The sequence below is a fragment of the Lipophrys pholis genome (assembly GCF_963383615.2).
Source record: "Lipophrys pholis genome assembly, chromosome: 16".
In the NCBI taxonomy this organism is placed as follows: Eukaryota; Metazoa; Chordata; class Actinopteri; order Blenniiformes; family Blenniidae; genus Lipophrys; species Lipophrys pholis.
Genome location: NC_137634.1, coordinates 20,442,896 through 20,459,882, shown reverse-complemented (window position 1 = coordinate 20,459,882; position 16,987 = coordinate 20,442,896). Strand labels below are relative to the sequence as shown.

The 16,987-nt window shown below is 47.5% G+C and overlaps 1 protein-coding gene across 2 annotated transcripts; it reads right to left on the bottom strand.

The window, feature by feature from the left end:
• Window positions 1–3,081: 3,081 nt before the first annotated feature.
• On the bottom strand, window positions 3,082–16,577 carry mntb (MAX network transcriptional repressor b). 2 transcript variants are annotated; one of them, XM_080482562.1, is made up of 6 exons: window positions 16,236–16,577; window positions 11,639–12,260; window positions 11,518–11,559; window positions 11,103–11,214; window positions 4,499–4,691; window positions 3,082–4,138 (listed from the first exon to the last, which is right to left on the bottom strand). In XM_080482562.1, exons 1-6 carry the CDS (start codon window positions 16,306–16,308, stop codon window positions 3,324–3,326), a joined length of 1,857 nt encoding a protein of 618 aa, XP_080338688.1. In that variant the 5' UTR covers window positions 16,309–16,577; the 3' UTR covers window positions 3,082–3,323. The 2 variants fall into 2 exon arrangements, with proteins under 2 accessions (XP_080338688.1, XP_080338689.1); XM_080482563.1 differs by having other exon boundaries at window positions 11,651–12,260; window positions 16,236–16,574.
• Between the last annotated feature and the right edge of the window lie 410 nt (window positions 16,578–16,987).

The following is a 16,987-nucleotide window of genomic DNA, read 5'->3' as shown; positions in this document are numbered from 1 at the left end:
TTGTCAGTGCGTGCATTTCTATTAGTACTCAAAGACGGAACCAAGGCGTGCTGTAAATGTAATAAGATTTATTAAGAATCTTTATTATTTCATCAGCATAATTCTTCATCATTAATATGTTTTTTTTAATCCATTATCATCATGGTTATCTTAAACAGTGGACAGTTAGATCTAAAAGGCAGCCCAAAGTGTACAGGCGATATATAACTTAAAACTTTCTCCATAGGGAAAACATGTTTTCATATTCATATATAATATCAATGTCGCATGAGGTCCAAGATTCTGCCCACGTTATACAGTATTGTACATGGTCCCAAAATAATAAACAATAAAACAAATTGAACAAAACAAACTAAAACGGCAATCTACATGCAAAACAAAATCCAAAAAAAAAAAAAAAAAGATAAAGAAACAAGCATTGTCAATTTTTAAGATACATACACTCATATGCCAAAACGTGCATACAATCACAAATTTACAAAACTTTCATACGTACAAATATTACAAAACTCAAAATTTAATATTAGACATTATTGTGTTATCAAGAAAAAAAAAAAAAGAGCAACAGCTTTTTTTTGTTGTTTTTTTTTTTTTTACTTTTCCCACTTCATGTTTCAGTCCAACTCACAAAATGGAAAACTGAAGAAAGAAACAAAAAACGAACAGTGAGTCTTCTCATTCGCTCCATGCGTACGTGTTTTGCCAGAGTTGTCACAGTGTTCAGGAAAACTGAGTAGAAGAGGCACACACGATAGCACCCAGACAGGCTCATACCATAGATCACCTCTGTGTAAAAAAATACTGTCGCTAAGCTACACAAACACACACTCTCATACACACACACATACACACACCATCAGTCAGTCATGCACAGGGCTAAGTGTACAACCAAAGAAAGAGAACTAAATCAGAGCCATGCTACAGGTACAAGAGGATTAACTATAGTACAGAATATAAAAAAAACATACAGAATACAGTCACATATACAGACAGAAAAGAGAGGAACAGCAGAGGAGGAGCGGACTACAGACTGATGGGATATTTCATGGTGCAGTGTGTGTGTGTGTGTGTGTGTGTGTGTGTGTGTGTGTGTGTGTGTGTGTGTAGGCTGGCAAGAAGGCTGAGAGCATGTGCACACAAAACACACAGAGTGTATCACAACACACTGTCCTGAAACAGAAGACTTCACTCTGCTTGTTAGACATTATTCACCCGAGCTCTCTCCAGCTAAACTTGTCAGAACTGATGTGTGTGTATGTGAATGTTTGTTTTCTCAGATTTCTAAAGCCTTGCAGGAAGTGTGTGTTGTGCACTGGAGTGTTTCATCTGTGTGTGTGTGTGTGTGTGTGTGTGTGTGTGTGTGTGTGTGTGTGTGTGTGTGTGTGTGTGTGTGTGTGTGTGTGTGTGTGTGTGTGTGTGTGTGTGTGTGTGTGTGTGTGTGTGTGTGTGTGTGTGTGTGTGTGTGTGAAGCGCTTCAGTACGAGGTCCGGGGTGAGGCAGCAGAGGGAGCTGTTGCATTAGACTGAGGAAGATGAAAACCTGTTTTATTTCTCGGAAGTCTGTGGAGGGAACATCGGGAGCCAAACCAAGCCGTCGCTGGGTGACTGAGAGCAGGTTTCAGAAGGGCTGCGAGGTGCAGACGGGTCTCGATCAGCATCGCGTGTCCAGAGGTTGCTGTTTGAAATGTCCATCTTTGATCAGGACTGAGGAGGCTGGAGCCGATCCCAGTTGATGTAAAATCACTACACAAGCCAATGTGATGCAAACAAAGCGGATGTTGTTGAATAGTCACAGCAGACTTACTGAGTGCTTCAACGATCCAATCAGTGCAGAGAATTGATAGAGGACTGTGTCGAAAAGTAAAGAAATAGTTTTGGACATGACGACAGAGGGGCTAACATAGAAAAGCCCACTATGAAGTTACAAGTCATCCTCTCAAAGCTTCTCAATATATATATATATATATATATATATATATATAAACTATAAAAAAAAAACTGATTGAAGACAGGCTTGGCTTCTTCACCCATTTCCATGAAGCATGGTGGTGGGAGCATCATGCAGTTGGGATGCGAGTTGAACAGAGCAAAGAGCAGCGATGTCCTGAATGAAAACCAGACTCAGACTCATACAAAGGTTTACCAGTGGCCTTAAACCTGCAGCCGTGACACGGTGCGAGTGGACTTTGGAAAAACGCTGAACTCTGCGAGTGTCGTGGCCAGAGCCGGAGTCCCCACTCAAACCCAGTCGGCACTGGAAATGGCCGACCAACCACCTACCACACTTAATCCCAAAGAGTGCAAAAACCTCATGTGACAATTTGTGAAAGTCAGTGACAAAAAACATTAAAAAAAAATAAAAATAAAACATTACAAAAAAATTCTTGTTTGTTTCCTCCTGAACTCCGGTTTGTCTCGGGATTATCCGACTGCTGAGCTCAGACTTGTTGCTCCACTTTCATGACGCGGCCTCTCCACAAGGCCGGTAATAACAGACGCTGCTTTATGTCGAGCAAACCGGGCAATCATCGCTGCTCTTTTCCCAGAGTCATCCTCCAAAACCAAAATAACAAAAAAAAAACCTGCTGAAGATAAACGACGGCTGAAGGTCGGCTGTGTTTGTGAACGTGTCAGCTGGGATCGGACTCGGCTCTCCGCAATCTACAAATCAAGAAGATGGAGGGAAGAATAACGCAAAGAATAAAACTCTGAGCACTGTGGCTAAATTGCTGAACGAAACTGAGCTGTGCGATAATGTGGCTCATTTTATCCGACTTCGCCACGTGGTCCGTCCTGCTCTTGAACACGTCGGTGACATTACTTCACCATTCGTCCCACACGATCGCATCAATACATTAAAAACGGGGGACAGACTGTGTCGGCGCAGCGACGGCCCGACGGCGGCGCTCCCATGTGACGGAGGGTGGATGACTCGTTAAGGTAAATCCTGGATGCCTGAGAGTGAACTGAGCTTATCGTGTTAGTGCTTCTGGTTGAAGGGGGGGGTGGGTGGGTGGGTGGGGGGGGGGGGTCACACAGTTTCCTGTCGTTGCAGCGGAGACAAACGGCACAGTCTCGTGTTCACAAACAATGGCCTGACCCACCGACTCTGCTTTAATGCAACTGTCCATAAACTAACAGAGCCGCCAAGTAAACATCCGAGAAGATATTTTGCACAAAATGTCCAAAGCGTTTTTTGTTTTTTTTCATTTTCTTTTTTTAAATAAATTTTCTCTCTGTAATTGATTATTGACGAGTCGGAGAACTCAACCAGAGGTTCTCCCGTCTTACGCTTGTCAGTCGGCCCCCACCTGCGTTCACTGTTCAGGCCAGTTTGAGTGTGCTGACGGGGAAGGTGGGGACCGTAACCATGGTGACGGGGTTGAGGACGGCCGCCTGCCCGACCAGCTGGGGGTGCGGAGCCAGCACCGCCGTGGGTTTTCCCAGCGCCGGGCTCCCCTGGCTGACCACCGTGGCGCTGTTCACCTGGCCGCCGTTAGTGTTAGCTTGAGGGTTGGCCTGGACGTGAGGCAGGGTGTGGTGGGTGAAGGTGTGGGTGATGTGTCCCACCATGGTGGGCTGGGAGACGGACACGCCCTGGGGGTACAGCGTCGGGAGGTGGGATGTCAGCGGGGCTCCCAGGTGGGCCACCGGGTGGACGGTGATGTGTCCGATGGGCTGGGCGGCGATCGGCTGGTGAGTGGCGGTGGCTGTGGCGGCGATTGGCTGCGGGGTGGAGGCCGGGCCGGGCGACGGCGCGATGTGCGTTAGGTGTTTGTGGTTGGCCGGGAGAGCGTGATTGACGGCCTGGATGACGGAGGGGTGGGAGACGGCGGCGTGAGCGATGACGGTGGGCTGGACCTGCATAGCCGGCGGCTGAACAGGATGCAGCGGCGCAGGGGGACCCGGGGCCGGGGCGATGGCCTGTGGGGGAGGGGGACCAGACGGTGAGGGGGCGGCGGTGAGGACTCCAGAGAGAGGCAGGGTGGCGTGCTGGATGGACAGGTGAGGGGCGAGGAGCGGCTGGGCTTGTAAGATGGGAGGTGCCGGCTTGGGGAGGGACGTGGGAGGAGGCGGAGCAGGAGGAGGAGGAGCGGGAGCGTCTTCATCAATGTCCTGATCGAAGTTATCTTCTCCTTCTGTGGATCAGACAGGAAACCGTTAGCCCAGTGAAGAAGACGATGCCACGTGTATGAATATAAGCACAAATATTTATCCCGTTATGAATTAAAATTCAACAAGTCGCCATTTCTCTCCTGTGTCTCCGTCCTGTAACAAAACTTCCAGGCTGCTGCACTTCTGATTCCTTCTGAACGTTGACGCTGGAGTAGAAAGCTAAAAGCTGGTCCTCACAGACTGTCTTAAATGCAAATGTCCTCTCACTCAATATTTAAGTGCATTTTGGGGACGTTGCTTTGGATTTAGATGACCTATGTCAAAAAAAAATATCCAGCATTTTGATGACAAACTGCCTCTCTCATGCTCTCTCTCACGTTTACCTGAGGCGGTGGACGTGGAGGCCTGGTCGTCCTCCGGCTGGATGGTCTGCCGGAGGACTCGGTCGATCTCCATCACGTCCATGCACTGGCTGAGCTCGTTCTTCAGCTCGGCCAGCCGCTGCTGCGTCGCGATCTTCTCCCTGGCCAGACGCTCCATCTCGTGCTCGTACTCCTTCTCTTTACGCTTCAGAGTCTTCGAGGAGAGACACACACACACACACACACAGACACAGACACAAACTACTGTCAGTATGTCGACAAATAGAAAAACATGAATACACTTTCCTCACACGTCATTCGCTCCGATTCATTGGGAACTAAAAGTTTATTTAACAGAAACCAACCCAACACTCCTGGGCTATATTTGCAGCTTCTTTCATTCTTGTGGTTTGAATTGCTAAATGCCACTTACATAAAACATTGTTTTAATAACTCAACTATATCGTGTTTGGGTTAGGGTTAGGGTTGGGGTAACCCGAACCCTCCCGATAAAGTGGCCGGCCTGGTAGCTTTCACTTCAGGTTGAGTTTCCAGCCATGCCTCTTCTGTAAGCTCACCATGAGTAAATCTAAACAAAGGAACATTTCAACATGGACAGACTTGTTTGATATGTTGGGAGAAATTAACTATCGACATAAAAAGTCATGTTGAAAACAGAAAAAAAGAGCTGAAATGGCTAAAAACTGTAAAAACCTCTAAAACAGCCTAAACAAATACTGGAATATTTGCATCTTTCATTCAAACATTTCAGAAATGCAGTAAAACAACATATAAAATAACATAAAATGTGATTTGGGCTGCAGATGAATTTCATATAGTATATATGTAAATGAATAGACAGTAATGTGTGTATAATAACTGACTCGGAATAAAACAGGACGATGAATATTAAACAGAATAACGCAAAATTGTGACGTCAAGACAAAACAACAGCCTCTTACTGTAGGAATGCTTGAAGATTCTTGTCGTGTAACGAGGAGAGACCACGACTACAAATCCATTTATCTCTATGCATTTCTTTAAAAAACACACAAGACGATCCTTCATGAAGTTTTTCACAGTGCTCTTAGTGGGATAATAATAAGACAGCGAGTACACCTATATACACAGATCAGTCATTTAGTTGGACAGTTGTCTTTGTCCCAGCATGCACTGGAGTCTAATTGACTTATTGTAAGAATCGTGATGTCGGCGCGACAACAGGTGGCGATGTTCTCTATTCCGGCTCATGTGTATTGGGTCGTATTGCGGTGGTCCAGGGTTTTTCAACACGGTTACATGTAGCGGTCAGCTGACTTGTTCCGTTTGAGCTCCTGTTTACAGTTTGACATGCCGTCCAACTTACAGGTCTTTATTTGATGCGACGCTTCAGAGGATCTTGTCCCGTCTCTATCCGAGTAGATGGCCTTTTAATCATATAATCAGCAGTATCAGTAGAACTAACATATTCTACGTGTATTTTTTACAATCCAGTAATAAACTAATGCAATGATTGTTTTTTTTGTTTTTTTAATGTGTCATATCGAAGGGAGCAAATTTTGATTAACACTAGTTTGAGATTTCAAATATCGACAATCTCAGATTGTAATTGAATTCTGAAATGGCAGACCTCACCGCTGAACTGATAACCTTTACTCCCCTAAATCAAAAGAATTTAAACCTTTGATCTATCTAATCTCACAGAGGTTCAATACACCAGCAAGAAGGCACGTGTGTAATCTCAGGTTTTAGTGGGTCCGAAGCAGCCGAGCTCCCATTTCCTCAATGTCGTGCTTGTTTTTGGGAGAGAACGGGGTCAGAAAGCCTCCCGCTGTGTGTCATTACCACCAATCACTCAACCGACTCTGGTGTGACTGGATTAAAAAGCTTTATTAAACAACAGCAACGATAACGCGGGACTGTCACCACGGGAGCTAACGAGCTGCCTGTGTGAATCCAGGAACAGAAATAAGTTCAAAGATTTAAAAAAAAAAAAAAAGAGAGAGAAAGCGGTGCTTTTCCCGGCTCCAGCACGCCGTCTCGGCGTGACCCAGTTTCTGTGCGGGTCAGCTGACGCATGAACACCAAACAGTACGGCAGGCTAAGGACATTAACGCGGATTACTGGGGAGGAATGAGAGGCGGAAGGGGTGGATAAAGGAGAGCAGGGGATGGAGAGGTGGCAAAAGCGGTGGCTGGGAGATTACACTGCCCGACACACGCCGGTCACTTCCCGTTTTGCTTAGTTTCACGGCGAGAACTGAGCACGCCGACGGCCTGTTGAGTCAACAGGAGTCGAGAACAGAGTGTGAGCGGAGAGACGCTGGAAGCACGAGCGGGAAGACAGACAATGAGCATACGGGAACACATGATCCTACTACAGGACACTCACTTCACTGAGCAAAGCTGTTTACTCTCCGCCGCCACGTGATGGCCTCACACGCGAACCCGCTCGCCCCGCCAAACTCAACCGTCCCGACCCGGCGAGCTCCTCCATCACTTAACGGCTCCTCGCTCCTCAAACGGCACCCTCCACCCCCACCCCCACCGTTTCACATAATTGTACGGGCAGTTGTTAGAGGTCACGGGTGGAGAGGAGGTGGTTGTCGGGGATAAATTACACTGAGTCAGTTCTAGCAAATCGTCAGCAAAAGAAGTGAGTGACACTTAAACAAATGTGATGCCCTGAGGGGGTTTTAACGGCACTGCTGTACAACACTGAGGTCCACATAAACAACAACTTTCTGACGCCTGAGGCTTAAAAACATGTCCACATTTTAGCTCCTGAAGTAGAAGACACGTCTCACTTTAAGGTCATGTTGGTTTTATGTAAATCAAACGACTTTTGTTTAGTTTAGTTTTTTTACAAACGGTCAGACTTACATACATGCATTTGTAAAGTGTAAATACACTTTCAAGGCCTAAATGATAAGGGTAGTGAAGATAAATTCAATTATGAAATGAGCCACAGTGCAAAAACCAGAAGTGTAACAGGTGTGGTGGTTGAAGCGGCCTACAAAGATTCCTAATTCCTTTTCAAATTAAAAACCCTCTAATTAGCACACGTCGTAAAAGGCCTTTCGTTTTCTTCGGATCCAAATTGCTTTTAACCACACGTTTTATGGCGAGACACAGAAAATCCGGCATTCAACCCAAGATTACTACGTAGCACGAGAGTGACTTTGAAGTTAATTACAGACCTTTACTCTCTGAGTGAGAGCCGACAGCCCTGCTTTACTTAAGATTTTAAAACGTATTTCTCAATATGCTTCGCCTGCCGCTGAAGTAGATTAAATCACTATGAAGATGGTTGGTTTTTTTCCCCAAACACCTCCGTGTGGGGAAAAAAAACAATAACTTCACTGCTTTTAAAGCAAGTTTGTAAAAACATTTCATCAGACATCGTCCCTCTTTTAATGGTGTGATTCTCCATGTCTGGATGCACGGATCCACACGCCGTCGAGCCAAAGTGTGACACCGCGGACAGACGCGCATATCTTTATCACAGATTCCCCGTTTCAAGCATCCCAGAGGCATCACCGCTGTTACTGAAGGACGGGCGCACGTAAGTGTGTGTGTCCGCGAACACTTCAAGGTCTTCCCATACGAACCCAGACATCGTTGGTCCTGCAGTAAATCACCAAGGAAACAGCTGCCACCCATAGCCGTTTCCCTGGCAACCCCATCCGTGAGGATTTGGCTGCTTGAGCAGCAGTTTGTAAAAAAAAACAAAAAAAAAACATAAGGAGTCATCTAATTGGGCGAGGCACCGGGGCAATTACATGTAAGGAGTGATGTGACTGGACACTCGCCAGTCTGCTGCTTTGGATCCCTCCCCCATCCTGCTCCTCGCACACACTTCCTCTCCTCCCACCCCCATCTTTTGCTCCCTGAACACCCTTCCCCCTGTTTCTTTTACTCCCTCCCTCCCTCATCTTATCTATGGCTCCTTTATCCTTCCTCTTTCAGCAGCATCTCCTCAACAGGAAAAAGGTGAAACCGACTCCTGTGATGATATTAGCTCGGATGCTTTGATGACATGTCGTCTGACGGTCAACCATGAGATCACCGGTTTAATATCGTCCACCTTTTGCGGTCAAAACAGACATGATCAGACCGTGTGCTGTGGAATCTGGCACCAAGATGTCAGCAGCAGGTCCTTTAAGACCTGGATGTCTTAAGACTTGTGCAGCACATCCCACAGATGCTCAATGGGATTGAGATTTGGGGAAGTGGCGACAGCCATCAGGGAAATCTGATCCCATGAAAGCGGGTACCTGCAATAGCAGCGTTTACATGACTTAAAGTTTCCCACCAAAACACTTTGCTTTTAACGGTGGACAGTGCTTAGCCTTGGCATCGGTCTGATAGCGCTCGACGGGCCCGTTCACACCTGGCATTAACAGGCATTTCGGGTAATCCGATCACACGCAGCGAGTCCTGACACAGACCGTTCACTCCGCGTATCCTGCGTTTCGGGCTAACCAGATGAGTTCGGACTGTATTACTACCTCTGCATCGCTTCCGCTAAATGGCCCGGTTCACCTGAAAGGCATGTGGGCCCTGTAAGAACCAGCCTCAGCTTTTTGCAGCAATATGAGCAACAAAACGCCAGCCTTCACTGTTTCCATGCGTGGCTGAGCTTTGGCTTCTCATGAACCCATCACACTGACCGCTGCAGACTGGGAACGCTGCAGGAGGGCTGCAGTTCGTGTGTGGCTCCCAACAATGATTCTAAAATGCTCACTTGCTGATGTATCCCACCCACAAACAGGCAATGTCGATGTTATTTGCTTCGGGTGTCATAATGTTATGTCTGATCGGTGTACAGCTGTAGCAATCTAGCATGAGGTTATAACCATGGCAACGGCTGCTGTACTGCTCTGATGGCGATCTCCTCTCGCTGTAACCGAGAGGTGCAGAGGCAGAACGGGGTGGGTGCGCTGCGGTGACGTCACCGGGCTTGCGCTAGCCATGTGCTCAGATCTCACATGTCTGAGGGAGAGGGAGAGAGAGAGGAGGAGGTTTACAGATTTACATGAGGAGAGGTGCAGAGAGAGAGAGAGAGAGAGAGAGAGAAGGGGGAAAAAAAGACAGGGGAGTGTGTTTACATGTTCAGGGCAAGATGTGGAATTTCAATGCATCTATCAGCGATTGTAAACAACTTCATCAGCTACGATTACGGATTTGTGGAACACAGACCGAGAACATGGTGTACCTTATACTCGAAACAATACTGTAACCTGTAAACACGTTTTCCTGGTTTCACTGATAGTTCAGAGGATTGCGACAATCAGCGACCTGGATAATGTAATGATCAGGAATGTGAGCAAAATATTGGAAATATATTGGAACGCTGTTCTTACTGCGACCAACTAAACAATTCAGTTTAGCAACTTTGATCCACTAAACATGTTCAAACTATTCATTTTCAGATTGATTTCATGGATCTTCACAGTACTTCTGGTCATGTGGCAGATTAATGGAATTTCAACAGTTCAAAACCCAGAATTTAATGAATGTCAATTAAAGGCTTTGAAAAAAATCCAGCAGAGGTCGTTTCACTTTAAATTTGAATTGTTATTGTCACATTCTTCCTTTCTGCTGTAAACACAGGTGACAACAGCTCATTGTGGGGCCTGAACACGTCACCTGTCTCCAACAGGCTCGTCTGCTGCAGCACTCAGTGAAATGTATGATGAATGCTCATGTTACACCGTACGCCACAGAAACACGTAGATAAAAGTATTTTCATGTTGTTCCACAGTTACAAAGGGGAAAAAATCCAAACTTTCATTGACATTTTTGACAAGTTCCACAGAATTATAAAAGGCAGCTACTCAGAGGAACGTCTTCAGACTTCATGTTGTCTACAAAGACCAACGAGTGACTCCGCTGCTCCATTTATCACATCCACCGCATTGCACATTCGACTGAACTCAAAATTTTGAAGTCGCTACGCTCCACAGCCTCCAGGCTGCAATTTATGTTCCAACGAAGTGCAGAAATCCCTCATCCGCTCTTGCTGACTCATTTCTTCAACTTGCCCCGTCCCTTCCACGGCTTTTCACTCCAACAACTCCATATGCAGCATCGGCCCACCGCCGCACCACAAATAGGTCCACAGCCAAAACCCTCGCCAACGTATTTCATGTTGCCGAGTTATTATGTGAGGCACAGTCCAGTGAAGAAAGAAGAGTCGAGTTGAGGAACAATGCAAACTAAAAACCGACTTTTTGACTGCATATTTAAAAAAAGAAGTTATGACATCGCATAGACGTGTGGGAACATTAGTTTTATTCTCTCCCTTCGTACAGGGCGGTTCACTATTGTTCGGCAGGCACAGTATCATCGTCACAGGAGACGAATCACCACAAGACGGTTTAACGGCTAACAGAAAAGGCTTTGTGTATCGATTACACCGCACAAAAGCCCGTGCTGTTCCCAGAGCTGAGGCAATCGATTCAAGACCAGAGAAAGATGAAAACAATGGAGATGAAAAAACAAGAGGCGAGCTGTATCCAAAATACTGCAGATGCCACCACTGTGTAACACAATGCTGTGTGGGGTGGGGTGGGGGTGGTGGTGGTGGTGGTGGTGGTGGTGGGGGGTGAAACGTTCCTCACCTGGATGTAACGCAGAGCGCTGCGGAGGACGCTGAGGTTGGACGTCTTCTTCTCGTCCACGTTGGGAACGTTCTTCTTCAGCGTCTCAAAACACTCTTTGAGGTGCGCTCGCCTGTCGAGGCAGGGGGGGTGGGGGTGGGGGTGGGGGTGGGGGTGGGGGTGGGGGTGGGGGTGTGGGTGGGGGGTTTACACAGTTGGTTTGGATCGTTTCTGTTGCAAGGCAACAATTTGGTTCACTCACACACACACACACACACACACACACACACACACACACACACACACACACACACACACACACACACACACACACACACACACACACACACACACACACACACACACACACACACACTTTTTCAGAACAAGCTCCATACACTCAAAACAACAGCTGCATTACATCAATGGAACTGACCTGTTCTGCTCCAGTTTATTATGCACCTCTCTGGTCCCCGCGCTGGAGAACAAACAACGGACCAAAGTTAAAATACGACCATTAACCCCATAAACACTTTTAGAGAAGCTTTAAAACGTACACACACACTGACCCTCCTGGTCTCCGCTTTCCTTTCATTCCCCTCATGTCCTCCATCGTCACGCCGTTGGGCCGCGGCTGTGACGTGGGAGGAGCTTGATGGGGAACCAGTGCGTGTTGGGAGCCGGGGCCGTTGGTGCTGAGTGAGGGTGGGTACTGGATTTGAACCTGAGGCTGGGATTGGTTGGGCTTCACGCTGACTATCTGCTGACTTGTGTCCACCTTCACTTGAGAGGCGCACAACAGGTGACGAGACGCCGGCTGAAGCGGCGGTTGATGATGCTGCTGCTGCTGCTGCTGTGGAGGAGAGGAGGAGTTCTTGGCTTGCGGGGAAGTGTTGAGTGACGTCGCCGCCGCCGCGATCGGCGTCGGGAGCGGAAGGGGCGGGACCGACGGCGTCGCGGTGACGACGGGCACCATCGGGATGACAGCGATGGGGACTTGAGAGGGCGGGAGGGACGGTGGCGGGAGAGCGGGTGGGTGAGGCGGCTGCTGGCGGTGAGCGTCATCGCCCCAAGTGATGTGATTGGCCCTGACGGGCTGAGATGATGAGGTCACGAGTTCCACGCGCCTTGACTCCGCCTCCTTGCTGATGAGCTCTTTTTCTTTGCGCTGCTCCTCTTCTGCAGGAGGCAAGAAAAACATGTCATTGGTTTTATGACCAGAAAAGATGTCAAACAAAATTTCATAGTACAGTGAAATGCAATGACAATAAATATCTTATTACTATAAATATACTATAAATATCATTACTTTTCCATTTGTCATCTTTTTTATAATTACAAGCTTCATGTAGATTTGTTGGTGGATATTATCTATATATTATTAGTTTTAGAGTACATAACTCCACATGACTCTCATCAATGAGACAATAGAACAATCCCATACATGTGAAAATGACCGTAATCCTGGCCAATATGGGTTTAAACCTAACTTAACCCCCAAAATGTTGTGCCTCTGTAAATCTTCCTTTTTGAGTGAATATCGGTTCCAAGAAAATAACAATATCAATGTACCTGTACTGTGACATCTGCCTGCACATGGCAAACAACTACAATGTATTTTACACATCATTTACTGATGCACGTAACAGAAAAAGAATTTTGGAGAGAGAGATAGATCCTAGACAAAACATCGACAGGGCACACAGTCCCTGGGATTTTGATGTGAAATTTGTACAAATCGAAACAAACACACAAAGAATGATGTAATGTGTGAATCAAGACGGGGGGGGGGCTGGACTGCGTCTGCATCTGATTTCTGACTGAAGCGAACCCCCCTCAGTCTGCCCCGCGATTGGATTTTCCCAGCGCCGAGCACACGTCCAGCCTCGGGCTATGTCAGGACGTCTGACCGACAGAAAAGGACCGCCGTGGAACGACCCGGGAAACCTCAGGCGGCACCATGATAAGATATAAACACAGACTTGTCGTGCTGCACACACAAACAGATCAATAGAAACAGAAACACACACACACACACACACACACACACACACACACACACACACACACACACACACACACACACACACACACACACACACACACACACACACACACACACACACACACACACACACACACACACACACACACACACACACACACACACACACACACACTTTTCGATATGAGTGAGTACTTCTGCACTACGAGAGCGGGCAGAGTCAAAGCGATGTGGAAAGCCCTCAGTTACCATGGAAACACCAACGTTAGAAGATCCCAGGGATTCCTCAAACCTGCACAACGCCGACACACGATGCAGCCACCTCCAACAAAACACGAGCGACACATGCCAAGACGCCTGGTTAAGTAACTCTTTCATTTCATCTCTGCCGCGAGCCACGGTGACGTAACTTCTCTTCAACCCGAGGGCAAAAGTTCACCGTCGTCACGACGATTCGCACAACAAAACCAAATCGGTGCACTTTGGAAGTGGATGTTGTGTCCAGGTCTGGCTATGAGCAGTACTAACAGCGCTATCAATCGGTCGTTAACGTTTACAGCGTCTCTTAACTTCCTTCTTGTTTCGCACTAGTTTAGATCCCATCACCGGTACGTAGAACTGAAACAGCCAGCTGACTAAATCTTGCAAAACACTTTTAAAAGATTTTGCTGCCGCATAGTTACATAAAGATATTTTTAAATGGATGTGGTAAGTATGCAATACAGTTGAAGTCAAGCGAATGGGAAAAGAAAAACTCCTTGAAATCACAACATTATTACAAAATGTGTGATTTTTCTACGTCACATAGAAAATAACATTTTTTTTTTTACCTCATTAAAAGCCACAATCATACTTGATTGAACAAAATCAAATGATTATTGGGCTTTTCCAACTATGAACCATTTGAAGTGGCCATTACTTGTGTGCTTCTGTAACAGTTGCAGACATGATTCCAGTTTCTTGCTATGACGTTTCGTCCCTGTAACTAAAGCACAGAAGCAAGCAGCTTATCTTAAAGAGAGAACATTTTATACATTCTGAACCTTCGTCTAATCCCCGCTCCGCACAATCTTAATCCTACAAGTTCTTAGCTGTACGACATGAATCTATCAAACATTGGGAACGACATTCATGTCGCATGACGAAAACCGAAGTGGAATCGCAGCCTGCAATGCACACGAGTCAATATGAATGCAAAAGAATAAAATAAGCATGCGCCACCCAGCCACAAAAAAAGAAGCATAAATAGAACCTATTACTTCATGTGTTTGGAGAGTTTTTGTTGACATCCCACATATGTTTTGGACAAGTTTTGCCATTGTAGCCAGAAAGCATCTATTTGGATTTAGCATCAGTATATAACTTAAATATTACTCAATATTTACGTTATTAACCAGTGCAAAAAAAAAAAAAAAAACACCTACTCCATCTTTATGTACAATCTTATGTTCTTGAGGTTATAGTCCAGAAGTGTTTAGTCATAATACCATAATATTACACAATATATTAATCTACAAGTACAATGTAGTTCATCAATAGCAAACTCAAACTTCCATTGGATTTCTGGCTCATTTTTCTAAAGATTCTCTTCAACCTGGGATTTGTTTATTTATTTATTTATTTTTTGGATGGGGTGGGGGGTGGGGTCACACACTAAAAGGTGGTAAATTCCTCAAATACTGTGAAAAGAAAGCAGAAGTAAAACTACCACATCAGCTGACAGAAATGGTGCTTCAGCCTCATGCTCTCGATTGCCACATGCACGCGAACGTAAATTACATAACTTCTGCATTGAGAGGCTGGGCCTGGGGGGGGGGGGGGGGGGGGGGGCAGGGAGTTGCCCTACTTACCCCCTTTCTCTCTGACCCGCCACTGTCAGGAGGAGACTGAATGGGGAGGGGCGGATTCGAGCAGCGTGTGCGTGCCTGCGTGCGTGAGTTCGTGCGCGTAGGTGTGTATCAGACGCGGAGTGAGAAGGGAGGGGGGGGGGGGGTTGCACGTGGTCGATGTGGGCGGATCATAGCACGCGGTATGCGCTGAAGGGGAGGGGAGGGGAGGGGGGACTCGGTTGACACGTCATCAGAGGCGAGAAACACACAAAAAAAGCCCCCCCCCATCACTGCGGACACACACCGACACACACACACACTGTCATCGATCCTTACGTCGATTGACAAGTGATCAGGTTCAAAGGCGATACGGAAGGTGATTAGTGCGTTGAGCTCGCGCGCATTTATATACAAACGGTACGAGAGGCGAGTGAGCGAACGAGGGCCCGCCCCGGTGTGTGTGTGTGTGTGTGTGTGTGTGTGTGTGTGTGTGTGTGTGTGTGTGTGTGTGTGTGTGTGTGTGTGTGTGTGTCATAAGATAGCTGAGCAATGTCAGGGTATTATGTAAAGAGCTGCCTCCGCTCGCCACCGCCCTGCCCTGTCGGGGCTCGACGGACAAAAAAAAACAAAACTGGGGCAAATCGATTCACAACGACCTCTTTTGTAACATTTCTACGGGCAGCTTCGTGCAAGATGTGGCAAACTCCAATAATCCTGCAGATTATTAAAGAATTAGGATGCATAGAAATCCTGCACGGCGGCATCTTAATGAATAATGTATAAATAAAACGTGGTTATTGACAGGAGACCCTCTGCTATGTCTCTCTCTCTCTCTCACACACACACACACACACACACACACAGAAATTCACACGCACGCGTGTACGGTGTGGGTGAGTCACTGGAGTGGTGTGACACACACACACACACACACACACACACACACACACACACACACACACACACACACACACACACCCCGAGAGCGCGCAAAGTAGTTCAGAAAAACAACTTCGCCCGTTTCCGCATTAAGGGAAGAGCGTGAGCACAAACCATCCACATGAGGATTTTACTTTGCAGAGACTTTCTATTTTTTGTTCTGGCCGGGATCAAGTGCGTTACTCCAAACAAAAGCTACAAACATCCGTTGCCGAGAGGCGGGTGGGTTGAAATGCAAAAGGCAGCGGGTTGTATGAAGGGGACTGGGAGGGAGCACCCCACCACCCAGCCCCCCCCCCCCCGCCCCCCCCGGATGGAGCACACTGTGTTATTTGGTGACATGTGTGTTCAACACGGTGCAGCTTCCCTCCTTCGACTCACCACGTGTGATGTGTTGTTGCTGGGCCTGCCATTCCAGGTATCTGGCCGCCTCCAGAAGTATATCGATGCTCATTGCGCGTAAACCGTCACGGCAGGCGACCCGGTGGCCCGGGACGGAAGGAGGAAAAAGACCGAGGGGGTATAGGTGGTGTCCCGGTAGTAAGCCGTGCGCGCGAGGTCCGCAGCCGCCCGCCCGAGCCTCTCGTCCCCGGTGGTTCTCCTAAAGGCAGACGGGGGATATTTTAATCCGGCCGAGCGGAAAGTAGATCCTCGCATACGTAAAAAATAGGATTGCAACAAGATGGCGATGCGAGCACGGGAATACACACAACAAGGCGAGTCGTGTTCTCGTTAGAGCCCGCCCCTCCCGGATCCCCGCCCCGCCCTATTACTACGGCCCGCAACAAAACCCGGAGATCACGCCGCGCTCTCTTTAACCCCGCGGAGGAATCTCCCGTAGCCCAACAGCCACATCGCAGGTGTCAGACTGATAATCTGAACGCTCCGGGAGCAGCAGGCCTTCTCCGATACGAGCGCATTTCCTCGGGGTTGCGGTGAGAGCAGGTCCCGCTGATCCCGGCGCGGCTCCGGGTTTTCTCTCCAGCCGCGAGCCCGCAGCGCATGAAGAGCGATCAGGCGCCCGGCAGCCAATCAGCGCTCAGAACAACAAGGCATGGTGCTGGTCCACATGGGCACCCGCCCGGCCCGAGCGCGGCTCATTTGCATGGCGAGAGCGTGACTGGCCACCTCGC

Coding starts and splice junctions, on each gene's coding strand:
- mntb (XM_080482562.1), bottom strand. CDS start 16,308: ATGAGCATCGATATACTTCTGGAGGCGGCCAGATACCTGGAATGGCAG. Junction 11,215..11,517: donor AATAAACTGGAGCAGAACAG/GTCAGTTCCATT, acceptor CTGCCTCGACAG/GCGAGCGCACCTCAAAGAGT. Junction 4,139..4,498: donor CTCCACGTCCACCGCCTCAG/GTAAACGTGAGA, acceptor TCTGATCCACAG/AAGGAGAAGATAACTTCGAT.